Source organism: Mytilus trossulus, chromosome 12 (assembly GCF_036588685.1).
Source record: "Mytilus trossulus isolate FHL-02 chromosome 12, PNRI_Mtr1.1.1.hap1, whole genome shotgun sequence".
NCBI lineage: Eukaryota > Metazoa > Mollusca > Bivalvia > Mytilida > Mytilidae > Mytilus > Mytilus trossulus.
The window spans coordinates 41688954-41711701 of record NC_086384.1 but is presented as its reverse complement, the minus strand read 5'-3'; the positions used below and the strand labels follow the sequence as shown (position 1 = coordinate 41711701).

The window sequence follows — 22748 nt, the reverse complement described above, 5'->3', positions numbered from 1 at the left end:
ATTCTTATAATGAGACCAAGATGTTAAGAGTATATATGAATAACTATTTTGATTGACTTATTGTTACCTTTATTTTACAGTTTTTCAAAGTACTAAATAACTACAAGATAGCCTATAAACTGTTGCTTACTGGTACCCCATTACAGAATAACCTAGAGGAATTGTTCCATTTACTGAACTTCCTTAGTCCTGGGAACTTCCAGTAAGTATGCACACTATTTTCCATTATATCATCAGTTTTATGATGGACGCCTTGTTGTGTCCCCTAGCAACAAAGTTGTTAAGATACATGGATTATATCTCCTCTTCAGATGGCAATGACATATCAAAATTCCACCAAATCCTGCAAAGATGGTTCTAATGGAGATAAAGTTGTCCAACTTCTATATTTATTACAAGGCACTTATTTTAAACAGATAGTCTAAATTATTAATTAAAATGAGTTGTGCCCTTCCGACCTATTCAAACATTAATTTCTGGAAAAGACCTCATTTGGCTTTTATTGTAATAAATAGTTTTCAATGTTTGTTATTGCTTATGTAAACATTGTTTATATGAATGATTCAGAGATCTTGAGCATATAATCTTTCATTTTTGGGTGACTTTTGAAGGTAACAGTTGTTTGGCAATGGGAGAAGAGGGATTTTTTTTGTTAGTTAAAACTATCTTTGTGGTTATTGTAGGTCAAATTATGTAAAGGTGTAATACCACCATTGATTTTCCCCTATTAGTCTTTGTTAAATTTGCACTTTTCAAAAAATTGTGCAGAATTTATCTTTGTTTCAAATAAAGAAATACTTGACATGAGTAAAGTTTTATCCTGTCCAGTTCTATAGAAAAAATTTCACATAACATTTCATTGCATATAAGAAAATAACCATCATTGGAAGTTAACCAATCAAATTTCTCCCCTTATTCTATCTTTGCACAAGGTTTAGTCACCATGTAACCTCAAGATTACAAAATTTTCTATAGAAATCACAAATAAAAAATAATGGTGTTTTGAAATACCCAAGACATATGTTTATGACACAGAAATAGTTTTACTGCAATATATTGTAGGATTAATTACCTACAACGGTCAAATTCAAGGGAATATTTTTTTCGACCTACTTTCCTATACAACCAGATGTGACATACCATGATTTGGTGGTATTACACCTAAATGTTATTTATATGAATCTTACAGCGATCTTCAAGGATTTTTGGATGAGTTTGCTGAGATCTCAAAAGAAGATCAAGTGAAGAAATTACACAACATGTTGGGTCCACATTTACTTAGACGATTGAAAGCTGATGTACTCAAAGGCATGCCATCAAAGAGTGAATTTATTGTCAGAGTGGAACTTAGTCCCATGCAAAAGTAAGTGCAAAAGAGTCATATTATTGTCTGGCTAGAACTTTGTCTCGTGCGAAAGTGCTATAAATTTCATCATTATGCATGGGACACACAAATTTTCATGAATTTGTGGGTTGGATGAACAAAGAATTCCAATGTTCAATGAATTACAAATATATCTTTAGGCTTATATGCGGAGTTTGGTACATTCATGACATCAAACATTCATGAAGTGTTTTTCTCAATCCATACAAAAATATTTCCACCAAAAATAAATGAATTAATAGTAAATTTTATTCATATCCCATTATTGAACTATATTAGAGAAGAGTTGCAAATAAGTTGTTAAAAAAGAAACCTTTCCAGGAATATTTTAAGGACTAGATAATTAAAATTAAAGTGGGAAGTTTTATTTTTAGACATAGGTTGTTGATCCTTTGTTTAAACATTCATACAATGCAGCAAAATGGCTAAAAAGAAAGAATAGAATGCCCAGTTTTAAAAAGGTTTAGCAACATGTATTTTAAATAAACAACTTAAAATTCAGAATTTCTAATGCTGTCGATTCCTTTTATGCTTAATCAAGAAAAAGTGATAAAAATTCATATGATACATTTAATTACTAAATACCTGTATGTCTGACAATGGCTATCAATAACTTGTTTTGTATTTGACAGGAAATACTACAAGTATATCTTGACCAGGAACTTTAGTGCTTTGAATGTCAAGGGAGGTAACCAAGTGTCTCTGTTGAACATCATGATGGACCTGAAAAAATGTTGTAATCATCCTTATCTCTTCCCTACAGCAGCTATGGTAAGTAATTATGACACAAGAGGGCATCAGGGGGTGCTTAGTTTTTCCCTTGCCTGTCTGTTTATCTATCTGTCTGTATATAGATATAAGAAGATGTGGAATAAGTATGAGTGCTAATGAGACAGCTCTAATTTGTAAAAACAAACCAATACAGGTCAAAAAAGGGTCTTCAACAGATCCTTGGCTCACACCGAAAAGCAAACTATAAAGGGCCCCAAAATGACTAGATTAAAACCATTTAAAAAGGAAAACCAATTTATATAGAAAAAACGATAAATAAGAAACACTTGTCAACAAATGACAACCACTAACCACTGAATATCAGGCTCCTGACTTAGAACAGGTGTTAACAAATGCAGCATGTATGTCCAAAAATTGGTGTCCTTTCTCTCTCTCTTAAGTTTGCATTTGCATTCAATTTATACACAATGTTAATTGTCACAAAACACAGATCAATTTTGAAAAAGAGTGGGATCGATTTTACAGTTCTGGAGTTATGTCCCCTATAATTTGTTTTGGTAACCCAACTGAATTAATGGTTTGTCCTTTCACATTTCATCTATCCATGAAATATTAAATACGATTGCACCGAATCTTTTGACAATATTTATAAGCCTGTCATCAATGAGACATGTTTAGGTATGCCTGTTATCCTTCTTTGTCCGTTCATTAGTTCACATGTTGTACAGAAAGTAGAGAAGGCGCGGATCAAACATTATGAAAATAGTATGATATATATTTGATTTGGTGTTGGAAAGTTTCCTTTTCATTTTGGATTCGTTGTACCAGAGTAACAGAACCTTCACCTTCAAACTTGACATGCTTGAGGCAGCTTTTTAGAAAGGGGTAAAAATCAATTTATAATATGAAAATTTAAGTTTTTTTATGAATATTGTGCAAGTGATTTTTTTTTTGATCATATTTTGATTTCATATATTCTGGGGATAACGCAGATTTTCAACGATTATTTTAAATAGATCAATCAACCTTTTTTCTTACAGAAGACAGGTTGATACCTAATAACAAGGTTTAACCAAAGAGTATGTTTTATACATTTTAAAATTTCAGGAGGCGCCAAAGTTACCAAATGGTATGTTTGAAGGGTCAGCTCTGATCAAAGCTAGTGGTAAACTGGTACTTATGGCTAAAATGTTACGGAAGTTAAAGGAAACAGGACACAGAGTTCTTGTATTTTCACAGGTAAGCTTTTATAATAATACATAAATAACAATAGTTCATTGCACAGAGATGTTTTACATACAAATTATATTGGAGCATCTACCTCACTTTGACTTTAAGGAGCATTGGGATATTGACCTAGTTTTATGAGTAGACACAAGTTAAAATACTGTAAATTCAGAAATTGTTGCTAGGTTTTTATTATTGCAAATGAGCCAGTATCCCAAAATAATTCTCATTTTGAAATCTGACACGTATATTTTTATGCAACTTTTCCTCTAATCGCAATAATTAAATTAACATTTTGGTCTGTCATGTGGAAATCAGAATGATAAATGCACACAATAGTTTCTGATTTTACAGTACAAGTTTTATTTTCAAATTTTAGATGACAAAAGTGTTAGACATCTTGGAAGACTTCTTAGAAAATGAAGGCTACAAATACGAGAGGATTGATGGAGGTATCACTGGGCAACTTAGACAGGAGTCAATTGACAGATTTAATGGTAAGTTACATAAGCTTCAAAGATATACAGCTTATTTCCTAATGCATGTAGAGTAAAACTTTGGTTGAATAGCTTGCTTTGTTTGTATATTTTACAATTGTACATTTGTAATTGGGATAACAATCAAATTTAAATATAATATATACAGGTTGAAATATGCCTATATATCTTGTTTAAAGATGTCATGTTAATTATAAAGCTTTAATATTGAAGTTTATACAAACAGAGCAAGCAAGCCTACCAAAGTTTTACTCTACAAACATTAGGAAATTAGCTTCAAAATAATATCAGCCTATCAAATCGTTTTGTGTACACTTTGAAATATTTAACAGAATGCCCTTTTGATACCAAAATGGAATTTATAACTGTGCATGATTCTTATTTATAATCCTTCCAAAAAAATTGAGTTGAACAAACATTTAGAAATTATTAAGTTTTAAAAGAAACTTCCTTTGGGAAAAACAGTAAGTACAGTTGGAATGAAATATTTTGATACAGTACATAATACAAATTTAAGATAAATATTTCCATTTGCTTTTTAATCTGTCAAATAGATAACCATGACGACAATTTTTAAATAAAACATAACTATTTAATGATTTCCATGCAAATTTATATCAAAACTATCAAAATTGAAAAAAGTCCGGTTAACCGGTTTGCGATTTTGGCATTCGGTATTCGGTCGTACACTTCTTTTAAAGTATATATATAAGTTCTGATTTTTTTTCAGCGCCTGGTGCTCTACAGTTTTGTTTCTTGTTGTCAACACGAGCTGGAGGTCTAGGTATCAACTTGGCTACAGCTGATACTGTTGTGATTTACGACTCTGATTGGAATCCTCATAACGATATACAGGTAAGTTCTCCCTTGGGTACCTCTTGTCAACACGAGCTGGAGGTCTAGGTATCAACTTGGCTACAGCTGATACTGTTGTGATTTACGACTCTGATTGGAATCCTCACAACGATATACAGGTAAGTTCTCCCTTGGGTACCTCTTGTCAACATGAGCTGGAGGTCTAGGTATCAACTTGGCTACAGCTGATACTGTTGTGATTTACGAATCTGATTGGAATCCTCACAACGATATACAGGTAAGGGGGTGCAGGCAGGACCTTATTCAGGACATTAGGATCGGGTGTTTTTAAGCTCAGGATTTCGGGATTGATCCTTTCGGATCCAGGATTCAAAATTGTTCTATAAGTTTGTGACTTGGGATTTTATGTTTTTAAGCACAGGATCAGGACCCCTAAGACCCCCCTCAGTAATGTGAGGAAGAGAGACGGACCCTACAGAAGGGTAAATACAAACTCATCTGAAAAGTACATGTAATGAACAACATCATAACAATACAGGATAAATGAAAAAAATACAACTGTCCACAAAACACTAAAGACGGGGCAACATTAATCCCATTTAAAATTGCAGATGATCACGGCATTTATTTTTACCAATATTTTATTTGAATTTCAGGCCTTTAGTAGAGCTCACAGAATTGGTCAGACTAACAGAGTAATGATTTACCGATTTGTCACTCGAGCATCAGTGGAAGAGAGAATTACACAAGTGGCAAAAAAGAAAATGATGTTAACCCATTTAGTCGTAAGGCCAGGATTGGGAAATAAATCAACTAACATGTCTAAACAGGAGTTAGATGATATTCTAAAGTTTGGTACTGAGGAACTATTCAAAGATATGGCTGAAAACAAGGGAGGTATGTACATATATCTAGGGAGGATCTATGTTTGTATGATGAAAATTAATAAGTTCTGTTTTGTAGTATTTTTGGATTTGGATGAAAACAAACAGATAGATGATAATCATGATTAATGAAGTAACCGAAGAAAAAAATTCAGGCCCCCACCTAATAATTAGCGGTTGGCTCTTAAGGATATGGCTAGTCCCTGTGTTTGTCCCCCACTATTTTTTCAGATCTTTAATTTGAATACATTTTGAATTGTAGTGATAGAAGAAGATAGAAAATCGTACATTGAAAGTCATTGTACTAATCTAAGATCAATTGTCAGGGCTACTCCAGAAAAAAATGTAGGGGGGGGGGGGTGGTGGTGTTGGAAGGCACATTGTATTAATGATACATGGGTGATGGGTATTAGAAGTAACTTCTCACACTATAATGCAATATAATTCTCAATTACAATTGTCTGGGTGGCGGGTGTTGACAAAAACTGCCTTCCAACCCCACATACATTTTTTTTCTAGAATAGCCATGAACTATTTCAGTGCACATGAACAAAAAAATATTTCTTTATTAAAAATCCCATTAGGTGTGGTAATGAAATTTGGCATCATTTTAACCAATAATAGAAGATTTTTCATGTACAAGAAGGAAATTGAATTTCTTGCATTCTTGGATATGTCCTAAAGGGAGATAATCTTACCATGTTATTTAGTCTGTAAAGAAAACATTAGTATATTTTCTCTTTCAGATGATGATGACAGTGCCAACAGAATTGTATATGATGATGACGCCATTTCCAAATTATTGGATAGATCTCAAGAAGGACAGGAGGAGAAAGAAGAAGCCATGAATGAATATCTAAGTTCATTCAAAGTGGCTAGTTATGCTGTTAAAGATGTTGAAGAGGTAAGAATAAACATTATATTGGGGACAAAGTGTTTTATGAGAGGAAGGAGTTGTAATTAGTTCTTTCAAAGTGGCTAGTGATGCTGTCAAAGAGGGAAGAATTTATTGGGGACAAAAGTGTTTTAAAAGAGGAAGGAGTTGTAACAAAAATGCCATGGAAATTAGTGTAGGGATGCTAGTAATGTTTGAAATATTTATATTTAGGTTGATTGATTGTATTTGGAGAGAGATGTTGTAAATAGGTCATAAATAAGTTTAACCATATAGAATTGAACATGGAAATGGGGAATATGCCAGAGACAACAACTGGACCAAAGAGCAGACAACAACTGAAAGCCACCATTGGGTGGCTTAACACAACGAGAAAGTCCCGGACGCGAAGGTGGTCCTCAGCTGGCCCCAAAATAAAATTGTGTATTAGTTCAGTGAAAATATATATAAACTGAAAATATGTGAGATAATGCGTTTTTTTACCCTTCTAAATAATGTATTTTCTACAACAGGAAGAAGAAGAACCAGAAACTGAAGTTTTGAAACAGGAAGCTGAGCATGCTGACCCAGCTTATTGGGAGAAACTGTTACGTCATCATTATGAACAGCAGCAGGAAGATATGGCTCGTACTCTTGGTAAAGGAAAGCGTGTACGTAAACAAGTGAATTATAATGATGCAATGACAGTACAGGATGATGACACTTGGAAGGAGCATGTCTCAGACTTTGATTCTGACTTCAGTGCCAATGGTGATAATGAAGAGGACGATGATGACTTTGATGAGAGAGACTCTGGTATATATAATCTTTAAAATTTAGATGCTAATTATGCATTGTATTTATTTGATCTTTAATTTGTCTTATGTTATATTTGCTTATTGATATCTCAAAACAAATTTTTCTTCAAGTAGGTAACCTTTTAAATTACTTCTTTACATTAAAAAAAATATACATATAAGATTTTGTCAAATTTACAAGTTAGTTATTAAAAATTGTCTTGTTAAAAATAACTAGCAGGTGAGATAATTATGATTAAAGTCTTGTGCTTAACTTTGTTCATTTGCATTTCAGAGAGAAAACGTAGGCGAGACAGATCTGAGAAGGACCGTCCATTACCACCTCTTCTTGCCAGAGTAAATGGACAGATTGAGGTAGGCTATATTACACTTCTGATGAAAGTTTTAGTGAAAGTTTTCCCAGAGTTTAGGGTAAGGGCTATTCCATCAAAATATAGAGGTAGGCTATATTACACTTCTGATGAAAGTTTTAGTGAAAGTTTTCCTAGAGTTTAGGATAAGGGCTATTCCATCAAAATATAGAGGTAGGCTATATTACACTTCTGATGAAAGTTTTAGTGAAAGTTTTCCTAGAGTTTAGGGTAAGGGCTATTCCATCAAAATATAGAGGTAGGCTATATTACACTTCTGATGAAAGTTTTAGTCTTTCCTAGAGTTTAGGGTAAGGGCTATTCCATCAAAATATAGAGGTAGGCTATATTACACTTCTGATGAAAGTTTTAGTCTTTCCTAGAGTTTAGGGTAAGGGCTATTCCATCAAAATATAGAGGTAGGCTATATTACACTTCTGATGAAAGTTTTAGTCTTTCCTAGAGTTTAGGGTAAGGGCTATTCCATCAAAATATAGAGGTAGGCTATATTACACTTCTGATGAAAGTTTTAGTCTTTCCTAGAGTTTAGGGTAAGGGCTATTCCATCAAAATATAGAGGTAGGCTATATTACACTTCTGATGAAAGTTTTAGTGAAAGTTTTCCCAGAGTTTAGGGTAAGGGCTATTCCATCAAAATATAGAGGTAGGCTATATTACACTACTGATGAAAGTTTTAGTGAAAGTTTTCCTAGAGTTTAGGGTAAGGGCTATTCCATCAAAATATACAGGAGGATAGTGATGTCAGCAAAATAAAATGACATGTCTAACATTAGAATTTCCTGTCCTAACTTCCCTGTGACAGATATTTTAATGGAATAGTCTGTAAAGATATATGGATCCCAATATACTTTTTGAATGCTCACAGAGATAATTATAAACTTTAAAATTGTCTGCACACCCTGGATGCACCTATAATAGGCTGCATCCTTCCTAGTCAGACATACAATAATGTTCACTGTTTTTAGGAAGACACACTGTAGCAACGTGTGACTTTTAAAGGCACAGTTATACATTTAATAGTAAAATATGCACTGTAATACATTGTTAAAGATTACATTTAATTTATTTAGTAATTCATTGATATAAAGAACACAGGTACATGTAGGTAACAATATGTTGGGCCACAATTAAAAATATTTTGGTTTGCCCAAACCCTACCCAAAGGTTGAGACAGTGGGTAGGTAGGAAGGAATTTTCTTTCTTTTTTTCAAAAAGAGAAATTAAAGTATCGGTGTTTATTAGTCTTCATGCCTATTTGATTAAAAAAAGACTTCTTCAAATCAGGACAATAAAAGAATTTGAGTAGGCAGCTTTTTTTGGGTTAGGTAGCGTTTGGGCAAACAAACCTTTTCTTTTTTATGGCCTTGATTCCACAAACTACAGTATGATCAATATAGTATTTACTTATTCTCCTGTGTGTTGTATATTTAGGATTTGTTTTTAATAATAATTGACTGAACTATGTGAAGTAAATAAATTCTTTTTGTATGGAATTTGGTTTTTCAGGTTTTGCATATCATTACCAGATTGAGAACACACATTGTTCTTTTGACATTTTCTTTCAGGTCATGGATACCAATACCAATAGAAAATATTTAATTAGATATTATGATTTCATTTTCTGTGAGATGCTAGTTAATGTTAGGTTTCAAAGCCAGACATAAGAATCCTTCATTGCCATTGGTAATGAGATATGTTATTGTTTATTTTAGGTGTTGGGTTTCAATGCTAGACAGAGGAAGGCTTTCCTAAATGCTGTTATGAGATATGGGATGCCACCACAGGATGCTTTCAATTCTCAATGGTAAGTAAGATTAAGTATTGTTAATTTTGCCACAAATGTGAATATACATTTTACACAGTCCACAGCATTAGGAAAAAAATCAATTCATACAATAGCTTATCTAACAACAAATTAAATTTGCTAAAAAGTGACCTGGTGACACAAGAAGTATTTTGCTGGAGCCCACAGGGTTTGAAACCTGCTGTAGATCCTTACAAAAACTAAATTTTGATGTGTGACATATCAATTAAATAATCTTTCTTTCATGTTTCTCATGATATTGTGATATCTTAATCTTCTGTTGTTTCAGGTTAGTAAGAGACTTAAGAAACAAATCAGAAAAAGTGTTCAAAGCCTATGTATCACTCTTCATGAGACATTTATGTGAACCAGGGGCAGATAACTCAGAAGCATTTGCTGATGGTGTACCAAGAGAAGGGTTGTCTAGGCAACATGTACTAACCAGAATTGGTATAATGTCATTGGTTCGTAAGAAGGTTCAAGAATTTGAACAAATTAATGGTAACTTTAGTATGCCTTACTTGAAAGCCAATGATGCTGTAGAAAAAATGAAAAAGGAGAAAAATTCTTCAGCATCTGCGTCTGCTGCAGCTTCACCAGCTCCTGCTGCTGAGGTGAAAGAAGAGAAAACAGAGGTAAAAGAGGAAAAAGCTGAGGGTGCAAATGGTGAGGACAAGAAAGAGGAAGGTAAAGAAGAAAAGGAACTTGATGAAAAGAAAGTTGAAGGTGACGAAAAGAAAGAGGAGAATGAAGAAAAGAAAGATGAAGGTGCAGAAAAGAAAGATGATGGTGATGAAAAGAAAGATTCCTTGAAGGAAAGTGATGATTCCAAAGAGGACAAAAAAGAAACTTCAGAGGAGAAGATGGAAGTGGATGAAAAGAAGGATGAGGAAAAGAAAGATGTTGAAGAGAAAGAAGAAGTTAAAGAAAAAGAAGCAGAGGTAATATATTATAGTCATGTTACATCAATGAAATGCATAATGGATATAGGAGGATGTGGTGTGAGTGCCAATGACACAACTCTCCATCCAAATAACAATTTGTAAAAGTACATCATTATATGTCAATATACGGCCTACAACACAGAGCCTTGGCTCAGACCCAACAAAAAACTATAATGGGCCCCCAAAATTACTAGTGTAAAGCCATTTAAATGCAAATATAAAAAAGAAAAAAACTATTAAATTTTATAAAAGGACAGTTTTATAAATACAACTTATCAAAGAACTCATCTTGTAAAATACATGAATGATATCTTTATGTCTATACATGTTATAGTTGTAGATATCCTCTGGACCAAATAGAACATTACCAATAATGCAACAAAATTATTGTGTATCCCCATTAATAGCTTGAATTTAACATTCAAGTATATTATCAAATAAACAAGTGAAAATAGCATATAAAACATTCTCTGAATCACATTTTATATATAATTGTTGAATAAGAATGAGAAGACATTTGATTCTGATTATGAATGATTATTTTATAGGAAAAGGTAGAAACACCAAAAGAAGAAGAGAAAAAAGCAGAACCAATGGAGACAGAAAAGACAGAAGGAGAGGAGAAAAAATCTGAGGAAGGTGAGAATTGTGGTGATTTATTTATAGAACATACTATAGGGAATTAACTTAGTTGATGTAATCCTTTCAAGCTAACTTTGCTATAATTTATTTAAGCAATTTTCTTTATACTTTGTTGATGTCTTTTGATCACCAAGAAAGTAACTATTTTTTTTTACAAAATTTTAGTAGAGTCAAATGAAGAAAAGAAAGAGAGCACAGAGGAAAATAAAGAGAAAACAAAAGGTAAAATTTTCCCCATTTCCATTCTCATTTTTATTGTATGTAATATGCAAAATCGATACATAAAAAATATTTATAAAAAAGGTTGAATTAATCATCAATGAAGTTCCAACCTACTCTTCGACAATAAGTTGAACTATGCACTAGTTAAACATTAAGAAAGTAATTACACCCAGTATTGGTGCATACAAATGATAAACATGCATTACAGAAGTTTGATGAGCTTTAAACTCTGAAAACAATGAATTCATTTAAACAGAATATATAAAACTATGAAGAGATGAGCAACAAGAAAACCACCATTTCATTGTTGAGGGTTAAGTCAAGTGATTGAACGGATTTAAGGTCATGATTTATTTTACTGCTTTTTCTTTTGTAATAAAAACACATAATTTGACAGAAATGTTTCTATGAATTTCCATTTTCCCATTAAAAAACACATAGAATAAAAGAAATATATCTCTAAGGAATTTCATTATTTAAATGTAGAAGGTGAAGAAGAAAAGGAAAAGGAATCCAAAGATGACAAGGAGTCAAAAGAAGAAGTGAAAGAAAAAACATCTGATGATGTGAAGGAAGAAAAGAAAGAAGTGAAAGAAGAGGGTAAGATATAATAGAAAGAAGCACAAGATGTCCTTTACCCTTGTTAAGTCTAATAGATACCTAGTATCACTGGATATTGAAATTAGCTGTAATTCATTTTATCGCTATTTTGTGCATTTTTCCTTTGACCTATTTTGTGATACTTATTCTTATCATTCTACTCGCTTGAGATGAAAATTATCACTAGAAACTAAGACGGCCATGGCGTTGCTAAGGAAATTGACATGAAATTGACAACGTCGTCATAGGTAAAATAGCGATAAACAGATTATTATTGGCCATCTCAACTTGATTGGGTTCCTTGCAGTACCGGCTCAAGCGAGAAAAGCAATCTCGTCGAGATGATCAACGATATTTATAATTTACATAATTATATTTTAGATGAGACTGAAGAGAAAGAGAAGAAGCCTGAAGATATAAAGAAAGCTGAGGAGAACAATCAAAAGTTTATGTTTAACATTGCTGACGGTGGATTTACAGAGTTACATACCTTGTGGACCAATGAACAGAGGGCGCTGCAGCCTGGCAGGGAGCATGAAGTCTGGCATAGACGTCATGACTACTGGTTACTGGCTGGAATTGTCACGTATTCTTTTTAATATAGAAAATTTAATATTGTGTTGTATAGAGAAAATTAATTGCGGGAAGTATGAATTTCCATGTTTTTCAGGAGGGGACTTAATAAATTCAAAAATTATTGCGATGATTTTATCAATGCCAATAATGCGACTGGGAGAGTATCGCGATATTAAAAACTTGCATTTGGTATCTGATACATAAACCTGTATGAAGATTTTCCTGGAATCGCTATACCAGTAATTGCACTAATTTATTTCATTCTTCAACAATCGCTATAATTAATGCATACAATAATATCTGAATTTACAGTAACTACATGTAATATAAAATATACACAACTTTCAGTTCAACTATGTGACATTGATAATTTAGTAGAATTTTGTAAAATTTTGTGACATGTTAGAATACAAGTTAGTAGAATTCTTAAGTTGTCCAGATTTTACTCTATAAATAAGTAATCCTTAACCTGACATAGACATGGCTATGGACGATGGCAGGATGTCCAGAATGACCCAAGATTCCAGATCATTAATGAACCATTCATCAGTGAGCAAGGCAAGGGGAACTTCCTAGAAATCAAGAACAAGTTCCTGGCTAGAAGGTTTAAGGTAAGAACTATGGGAAACTATTATAATGAACAGAGTACATGTGACTTCTTTGCTAGAACACTTGGATGTTAGATTTCACCTGCATTAAAAGCATAGATGAAGCTAAAAGCAGTTTGAATGCATAAACACAATTTAAAACTTTTAAGATATTACATCAAACAACCATTCTAATATGACGTTCTTCTTTAGCTTTGGATACAAAGCCATGTTCTAATTCGAATAGAACATGGGCTGCACGTGATTGACGTCACAATTGAAATTGCAACGTCAGATGAATTTTGAACAACGCCAGAGATCAAAATGGACATTTTTTATGGTGTTGCTCGCTAGGAAATTAAATAAAAACATTCTAAAAGTAAGTTTAAATGGTTTTTTTTGTTTTTTTTATTGATAAACTGTTGATTTTTCTATAACGTTTTTGTTCACCAAATCAAAATGGCGACATATCGAGTGTCTACTATAGGTCCGCTTCGAAGTACAAAAGTTCAAAATATTCCTATTAGAATCGAAATAATTCTATCATGCCATGCTCTATGCTCATTTTAACATGGGTAGGCATTATATTTGTAAACATTTAATACCTCGCTAACGCTCGGTATTAAGATATTAACAAATATAATGCCTACCCATGTTAAAATGAGCATAGAGCATGGCATGAAAGAATTATTTCTTAATTAGAGAATCCATATTTTGGATATACACCTGTTGGCTTTGAAGTTGAAGTACACTATGACATATAAAAGTGAATAGCATCTTAATAATTTATTTGGTGCCCCTATGTAAGATATGAAGAATTATATGCATTTATTGATATCTGTTTACAGTTATTAGAGCAGGCACTGGTAATAGAAGAACAATTAAGGAGAGCTGCTTATTTGAACCTTACACAGGACCCTAACCACCCAGCTATGGCATTAAATGCTAGGTAAATGTATTACCTAATCTTTACTTTTCCTGATTGTGATTGATCCTTTCTCTCTTAAAATCTTAAACTGGGCCATAACTCCCAAGACATGGTATTAAAGACTTGGTAAAAAGTACACTGTGGTGAAGAATAGTCTTTTGAAGCAAGTGAAATTCCACGTTTAGTTGGATATCCAAAAAATCTTTAAGAATTTAGAATTGAATTTGCATCAAAAGCAATCCAAATACAATACAAAAGGAGGAGAGTTAACTTGCATGTTCATTTTTAAATACATTTATCTTATCTACATATTTATCCATTTATAGATTTGCCGAGTTGGAATGTTTGGCTGAAAGCCATCAACATCTGTCTAAAGAATCTCTGGCTGGTAACAAACCCGCTAATGCTGTATTACATAAAGGTAAGGACCTTGCAGCTACACCCCCCCTCCAAAAAAAACAAACAAGAAAAATAACTTAAAAAAGACAACATCTGTAATGGCTTGTAAACATGCTCACTGTTAATTTCAGAAAATTCTGAGTCTAAATAAAATTTACAGAACACTGAGGCATAATTACTTTTAAAAAAAAAAATGTTAACAAGTTTGATAAATTTGTAACATGAAGTTGTGATTTTCTTTTTTGTGTTAACCTGAAGTGTTGAGTTTATGATTCATTATTGACGTAAAGTTATATGGTCCGGTTGTTGTCTCTGTGACACATTCCCCGTTTCCATTCTCGATTTAATTGATTTCTTGTTTTTCTGTTTTAGTATTAAATCAACTGGAAGAACTCCTGAGTGACATGAAACAGGATGTGAGTCGCCTGCCAGCGACGCTTGCCAGAATACCGTCAGTCAGTCAACGACTACAGATGTCAGAGAGAAGCATCCTGAGCCGATTGGTCAATCCAAATCAGGCCTCTTCATCAGGTCAAGCTGCCCCCATATCCTCTGCTTCACTTAATACTACATCCTCTGCCATGCTGGCTGGAATGTCTCAGGCCACCTATCTCACAGCAGCTGCTGCTCTCCCTGGCGCTTATTCCCAAAATCTTCCTGGTTTCAGACCTCAATTTGGCATTCCACAGTCACCTTTTGGTCAAGGTAATGCACATTTATTGACACCACATTCAACCTAACAGGTTTTGCTTATTACAGGAATTTGCTTTCAGTTCCCCAAACCAGTGTACCCATATGTAACGAAAACATTTTTTTTTATACAGTTTTCATAATAAAACTCTAGGTAACTTTAGGGTAATTAGGCAGTTGAATAGTGAGGAAAATAAAGAAATTGTTGATGAAAACTCAGTTCCATGAAATAAGAATTTGATTATTTGGGTTGAAGGCAACACAAAAGTGGTTTGAGCTGGTGAAATTTTTTACTTCCTTGAATCAATTCTGAAAGGGACGTTGGTATAAAATGATGTAGGATTAAAAAAGAAAAATAAAAGTTTATGCATAGAATTTGTTAAAAAAAATATTTCAAACTTAATAGTTCATGTGAAATTTTACATTTTGTTTGTAAAAGAATAAACTAAAACATCTATTTGATATTACCTGAAATGGAAAATGTGACAGGATCAACCAGAAAAACCTACAATAACAATATTCACTTATTATGGCCTAATGTTTTAAGATTGTTACTTTCAGGACCATTAGGATTTCCCATGATTCCTGGGTTACCAGGACAACCTGATATAAGTACAACAATGTCAGCCATTTTGAGTGGTATGTCAGATGTAGTGTAGCTGCCTTCAGTCATTTTTATTTTACAGAAATTTTTGCTGCTTTGCTGAAATTTTAATTTTTAGTAGAAGAGTTTGCAATTGACTGTTTGTAATACAACTTCTGTCAATGTTGTGTCTGTGTGCTTGTCTTTATTTTTGTTTTTAAGGTGGTACCTAACACTACAGGGAGATAACTCTGTAAAATCAGCTTAACGTTTTAATGACGTTGTGTTGTGAAGAAAATAAAAAGCTTCTCAATGATCAAAATTAGTGTTTGTCAAACTGCTATATAACCAGTGTAATTTTTCTGATAAAATGCTTGGTTCAAATTTTTTGAAATTTTTATAATTTTGTCAGATGGTCAAAGTAAATATATATTCAAAATTTTATGAAAATTAAACGAGCCAAATTAATTTTAGTCAAGGTGTTGGGTACCACCTTAAGCTTAATGTAGATGTTATTTGTGAATGTTTAGCTTTTGGTGTAATAGTAGAGAATGGTATTATTTACCAATGAAGAGTTGTCTTTCTTTCATTTTTGCTTGCAGGAAAATATTGATTGATTATTGAAAATATGTTCATCATCAAAGGAGAGTAAATGCCAATTTCTTCATTTCATTTGAAAATTGTACACTTTGTTATTTGCAAAAAAAATGTAAGAATAAGCTGCCTTTACTATTATATATACAAGTTAGATGGTATCCTTTATAAGTGAAAGGTAAGCTCATTTTATTAGCAAAAAAGTTGCTACCTTTTTCATAAAAGTAGAATTATATGCTTTTTTTCATTTGAAGAAACTTCGAACATTTTTTTCTGATATACAACTTTATTAAAATTGATAAAACATAAAATAAATGTAAAAAAATTAAGAAGTTCATGAATTTGTAGTAAATAATATTAATTAAAAAAAAAAATCAACTGACAAACATTATTTTCGGCTTTCATCGGGAAAACTTGGGATAACATATATTACAGCAAAATGCCTCGAGTGTGTAAGTAAAGGTCTGGTCTGAAACCCCAAAAATCTTTCTTTGCTTTGTGTTGCCTTTCTGCCACCTCGTAGGATTTCAATAGGACTAATAATTGATACAAATGTAGGCCAAGCATAAATTAATATAAAAAATTTAGTAAACATACCACTATAATTTTCATTTTAAAGTCTATGCAGCGACAGAAATGAATAAAATGTCTTTTTGGTTTGATAATCATAGAGAACAGTTTAATAGATTAATACGCATCAAAATATCTGTTTTGTTAAATGTGTTTTATATGTTCTATGTACAGATGTCAGTCAGTTGCAAACTTGTTTAAAAATATCAGATTTTATTTGAGTTGTAAACCCTCTATTTATGTTGTCTTTAATCGTAACAAATATAAATTGGCCAGTTTGGACAATTTGGTCTGACACTGTTTGCTGGCCAATTAACAATAAAATAATGATTGGTTATTGACCATCTTTCAATAAGTTTATCAGAATGATGGCTGCACTACACTGATTGAAAACAGAAACTTGTATTGATTGAACACCATTTAAATGTATTATTGAAAGATTAAGTAGGGCACTCAAACAAATAATTTGGCTCTATTTTGTGAACACCTATCAATAATAAAATTTATTGATACTGAAATTTAAAATGGGAAATTTAGATTTAAAAATACAATTTGACAAATTACCAGTACAGACATATACTTGCATATTTTTTTATAAGAATAACTATTATTTTAGCTTTACACACAGAAAATTGGTCTGTTTGGCCTTTACATGTAGGTGTGTTCACTGTCATTATCAATAGTTTTAAAAAATGATTCCTGAAGTTTGCCCCATCTTTGTGTGAAAACTTGTAGAATAGTTAATGTTACTCCCAAAAAGCTTTCACACTTCCTGCTTTTTAGCTCACCTGGCCCGAAGGGCCAAGTGAGCTTTTCTCATCACTTGGCGTCCGGCGTCCGGCGTCGTCGTCGTCCTGCGTCCGGCGTTAACTTTTACAAAAATCTTCTCCTCTGAAACTACGGGGCCAAATTTAACCAAACTTGGCCACAATCATCATTGGGGTATCTAGTTTAAAAATTGTGTCCGGTGACCCCGCCAACTAACCAAGATGGCCGCCATGGCTATAAATAGAACATAGGGGGTAAAATGCAGTTTTTGGCTTATAACTCAAAAACCAAAGCATTTAGGGCAAATCTGACAAAGGGTAATATTGTTAATCAGGTTAAGATCTATCTGCCCTGAAATTTTCAGATGAATCTGACATTCCTTTGTTAGGTTGCTGCCCCTGAATTGGTAACTTTAAGGAAATTTTGTTGTTTTTGGTTATTATCTTGAATATTATTTCAGATAGAGATAAACTGTAAAAAGCAATAATGTTCAGCAAAGTAAGATCTACAAATAAGTCAACATGACCAAAATGATCAGTTGACCACTTTAGGAGTTATTGCCCTTTATAGTCAATTTTTAACCATTTTTCGTAAATCTTAGTAATCTTTTAGAAAAATCTTCTCCTCTGAAACTGCTGGGCCAAATTATTTGAAACTTGGCCACAAACATCATTGGGGTATCTAGTTTAAAAATTGTGTCCGGTGACCCCGCCAACTAACCAAGATGACCGCCATGGCTATAAATAGAACATAGGGGTAAAATGCAGTTTTTGGCTTATAACTCAAAAACCAAAGCATTTAGAGCAAATCTGACATTGGGTAAAATTGTTAATCAGGTGAAGATCTATCTGCCCTGAAATTTTCAGATGAATTGGACAACCTGTTTTTGGGTTGCGGCCCCTGAATTGGTAATTTTAAGGAAATTTTGCTGTTTTTGGTTATTATATTGAATATTATTATAGATATAGGTAAACTGTAAACAGCAATAATGTTCAGCAAGGTCAGATTTACAAATAAGTCAACATGACCAAAATGGTCAGTTGACCTCTTTAGGAATTATTGCCCTTTAAAGTCAATTTTTAACCATTTTTCGTAAATTTTATATATCTTTTACTAAAATCTTCTTCTCTGAAACTGCTGTGCCAAATTGATCCAAACTTGGCCACAATCATCTTTGGGGTTTCTTGTTTATAAAATGTGTCCGGTGACCTGGCCATCAAACCAAGATGGCCGCCACGGCTAAAAATAGAACATAGGGGTAAAATGCAGTTTTTGGCTTATAACTCAAAAACCAAATAATTTAGAGAAAATCTGACATGAAGTAAAATTGTTAATCAGGTCAAGATCTATCTGCCCTGAAATTTTCAGATGAATTGGACAACCTGTTTTTGGGTTGCGGCCCCTGAATTGATAATTTAAAGGAAATTTTGCTGTTTTATATTGAATATTATTATAGATATAGGTAAACTGTAAACAGCAATAATGTTCAGCAAAGTAAGATCTACAAATAAGTCAACATGAACGAAATGGTCAATTGACCCCTGTAGGAGTTATTGACCTTTGTAGTCAATTTTCAATCTGCTTCCTTTGTTTAATATTCACATAGACCAAGGTGAGCGACACAGGCTCTTTAGAGCCTCTAGTTTAGCTCACCTGAGCCTCTAGTTTTAAGTGCTAGACATGCACAAACACAACCATTTTATTTTATAGAATATTTATGGTTCGATTACTTGTATATTGTAGATTCATAATTTTTGTGTGCATGTTTAAATTTAGTTGTTGATCAATGTGTTAAAATGCAAGGTTTAATTGATGTACCAGGAAGGCTATCAGAATGCAATAGTTTAATTGATGTACCAGGAAGGCTATCAGAATGCAATAGTTCAATTGATGTACCAGGAAGGCTATCAGAATGCAATAGTTCAATTTATCATTGGATTTATTACAGTACTAAGAATTTCCACCGTTTCAGGCTAACCACAAACTCAAATATTCAACAAATATAGATTTTCTCTGTGTTTGCAGAATTTGTCAAAAGCATGAATTAAAAAAATCCAGTCTAATAATTATTTTCTTTAAATTCACTAAAATAGGTTTAAACGAAAATAAATCAATCTACCGTAATATAGTATTTCTGAAAATCCAGTGATATTTGTAAGATCTTAACATCACTACTGAGGAAACTCTAAAATTTCAAAGACTTGAAAATCTGTTGCCATTGTTACATCACTAGCCTGAAGTATGGAACTGACAGATGTCAGCTGGTGTTGGGTGACGGAATGCTTAAGGGCCTGAAAAGCTTACACTTATGTGTTATTTATAGTTCTATCTGCATATTCATTAACTGTTGTCATATGTGGGAATTATAATAAGTGGGCAATACCATTAGTTCTTTAATTTTACAAACATGTTATTTTTTCACAAGATATTCTTGTTGACAATTGTTTTTGGTCTTATTTGGAAATTTGATACATAAATGTTATCAGACTTTCTCTTCAAAATATAATTCTTTTATTTAAAGTGGAAATTTATCTCATCAAAATATTCTTAAGAATATCGATATGCACTGAATACATAGCAAAGTTGGTTAAATTACAAGTCTGAGGGCTAGTAATTTTGATTAAGGATGTACTCAAGTGAGGTTAGGTAAAAATTAAGAATAAAGAAATTAAAATTGATACTATATGCTGGTAGATCATCAATTAAGGATAAAGATAAGCTAAAAATATTGATGTCATGGACCTCCTTTTTGAGATATTTGAGATTTAAAATATGGCGGGAAAAGGCTGACTCAGACTTTTACCTAATATTTGCATTGGTATTAATTGGGTCTCAAAACAAAAGAAAGAAAATCAATAATCTTCTTAAATTTTGGTAAATGACCTTTCATGAGCTATTAAGTCTTATAAGAAAAAATAAATGGGTGTTATGGGGAATTTTTTTTTACATTGTATTGTATGGAAAACACCAAGGAGTCCGATCATTTGACACAAATTCCAAAACCTCACCTAACTACATCCTTAAGTGCCTAGTAAAAATTTGACTCTAGAGCCTTTGTCTGGTTGATCATGAGTTCAATCAAAAATCGAAAAACTTTTTAATCAGTTGTTCTTTCCAGTCACCTCTTTAACAACTTACTACATGTATTGCCAGTTGGAATGTTAATTGAAATTTTAAGTTTTATTTTTTCCAGGAGGACTTCCAGGTCAGATGTCAGCATTAAAACAGAGTCCAGCCCAACCTAGTCCCTCTCACAGATCTCCGGCACCCACACCTGGTATGTATTTAAAGAACTGATTACTTATTTCAACGTATATAGATTTCATGTAACATTTTGACTTAAAAAACTCCAACACATATGCTGTTCAAGCTTTAAAAATGATTGTAAGCTTCACAGATATTGCAATGGGATTCTATTACTCTGTGCATTATAACTTTTATATAAAAAATTGTTTGAATCAGGAAATTTCTCAAATCCAGGAACCAGTTTTAATTAAAGGTAACACCCTCAGTTGGGTGTGGTATAGGTTTTATTGGGCCAATGAATTCTTCAAGTATAAATACAAATTTGTTATTCATTTTAAGACGGCTTTAATAAGAATAATTTGTTCTTAAAAAATAACACTAGGTAAAAGCACCTTTTGATTTATTTTATCTTAATTGATTTATACCATGATTAATGAGAAAACAACAGCAAAAAGACTAAAATGTAACAAAACGATTGTTTAATTAACATTAAACAGTAATAGAATGCAAAAATAACTATAGCTATGATAAACAAAAAAATGGAGGATTACTTTTACTTCATAATGGATTCACCATGCTGTAAACCAACTAATTTTTTGCTAGAGATTTATTCATGTTAAACTTTTTCTTTAAAAAATGAAAAAAAATGTAACATAAATTACACAAAGTCAGTTTGAATGAGTTTACTTAAAAATAAGTTGGTTTACAACATTTCACGCTGCAATCACAAACCCTGAGCAAGTCAACATTCACATTTGAAAAAAATAATCAATTTAGCATGTTAATCAAACAGAAATAATTCTACTTTTAAAAAACCTACAATAATAATCGCATGGTGCACATATATGTTTTACCAACACAGGACCATCAGCCTTCGATCAGTCTCCATTTTTATCGAGTGAATCTTTCCCGTGGGTCGTCACGTCTGAATCACTAAGCAAGACTATAGAGAAGACAATGCTTAGTCAAAGTATGTCCAAATAAAGAGGCATGTTGATTTTTATGATCTAAGCATGTGCCTTTCGCGTAACGAGCATGTGCCCCTTCGTGCTTTTGCTGATGGTGTGTTTATTTTTGGTGTGATATGTGTAGTAATTTTAATATTATTATTACATCATTTAATTATCACTGCTTTATCATTTAATATGTAAAAGGAGAATTTGTCATTAGAACTGAACAAATATTTTAGGAAAAGTGAAGAATCCAGGCAGTGCTCTTAGACGATTCTTTGGCATGCCATTTCCATTTCAGCCTTAAACCAAGTAAATTTAAATTAATGTCATGCTTTTAAAGGGGTTCCATAAAATTATTCAGATTGTCTCAAAACTCTTGGACTAAAATGGACATTCTTGTGTAAAAGAAGTACCAAAAATCTTTCAGACATGCTCCATAACTGCCTGAATAAAATTGATTGCTTGCCAAAATGACATTGAAAATTGTAAAATGATAGTATTTAAACAATAGCCATTAATAATAAGACCATGTCAAGACCATGATAAAAACAATACTGTACAAACAATGAAACACAACTTCTGGTTGATAGGATAGAAAGCTTTTCTGCTTCACAACTAATACTGTTCTGAAAAATTCTGGTATACATGTAGTGAACAATGATGACTATGAAGAAAGCAACATTTGAGAATAAAATCAAGAGGCATGACGAATAGAATAGAATAGAATAATTTTATTGACCAAATTAGGGCCCCAGGAGGTCATATAGCAAACAAACAATATTATTATAAACAAAAAATGAAATAAAAATATATTATAATATAATATACTATAGAAAATACCCTCAACAAAATAGTAGCATATATATATTGATGCTGTGTAAAAATAATCATATTGCATCCTGGGAAATGAGATCTTGGCTATTTAGCATCTTTAAAAGCTTTATACAGTTCTAGAGAAAGAGTCAATTAATTGAGAATTCTGCCCATATATACTCTATTTTGCATGACAAATTTAATTTGTATGGAAACCAACTGTAAC

The 22748-nt window shown here is 32.5% G+C and overlaps 1 protein-coding gene across 14 annotated transcripts in view; it reads left to right on the top strand.

Moving 5' to 3' along the window:
- Nucleotides 1-22748, top strand: part of LOC134692101 (chromodomain-helicase-DNA-binding protein 5-like) — a 43781-nt gene that overhangs the window by 18518 nt on the left and 2515 nt on the right. For 4 of the 14 annotated variants that reach the window (XM_063552504.1, XM_063552500.1, XM_063552503.1 and 1 more), the window contains exons 17-39: nt 81-202; nt 1190-1363; nt 2017-2155; nt 3224-3355; nt 3723-3840; nt 4571-4695; nt 5313-5553; nt 6287-6444; nt 6948-7230; nt 7507-7586; nt 9316-9407; nt 9697-10348; nt 10900-10990; nt 11159-11215; nt 11702-11815; nt 12197-12401; nt 12870-13002; nt 13827-13927; nt 14233-14327; nt 14678-15010; nt 15557-15634; nt 20704-20787; nt 21619-21726. In XM_063552504.1, coding sequence (XP_063408574.1) covers nt 81-202; nt 1190-1363; nt 2017-2155; nt 3224-3355; nt 3723-3840; nt 4571-4695; nt 5313-5553; nt 6287-6444; nt 6948-7230; nt 7507-7586; nt 9316-9407; nt 9697-10348; nt 10900-10990; nt 11159-11215; nt 11702-11815; nt 12197-12401; nt 12870-13002; nt 13827-13927; nt 14233-14327; nt 14678-15010; nt 15557-15634; nt 20704-20787; nt 21619-21726 — 3715 coding nt within the window. Of the gene's footprint in view, nt 1-80; nt 203-1189; nt 1364-2016; nt 2156-3223; nt 3356-3722; nt 3841-4570; nt 4696-4743; nt 4815-5312; nt 5554-6286; nt 6445-6947; nt 7231-7506; nt 7587-9315; nt 9408-9696; nt 10349-10899; nt 10991-11158; nt 11216-11701; nt 11816-12196; nt 12402-12869; nt 13003-13826; nt 13928-14232; nt 14328-14677; nt 15011-15556; nt 15635-20703; nt 20788-21618; nt 21745-22748 lie in introns of all 14 variants that reach the window. The other 10 variants (XM_063552512.1, XM_063552511.1, XM_063552505.1 and 7 more) reach the window with 8 other exon arrangements.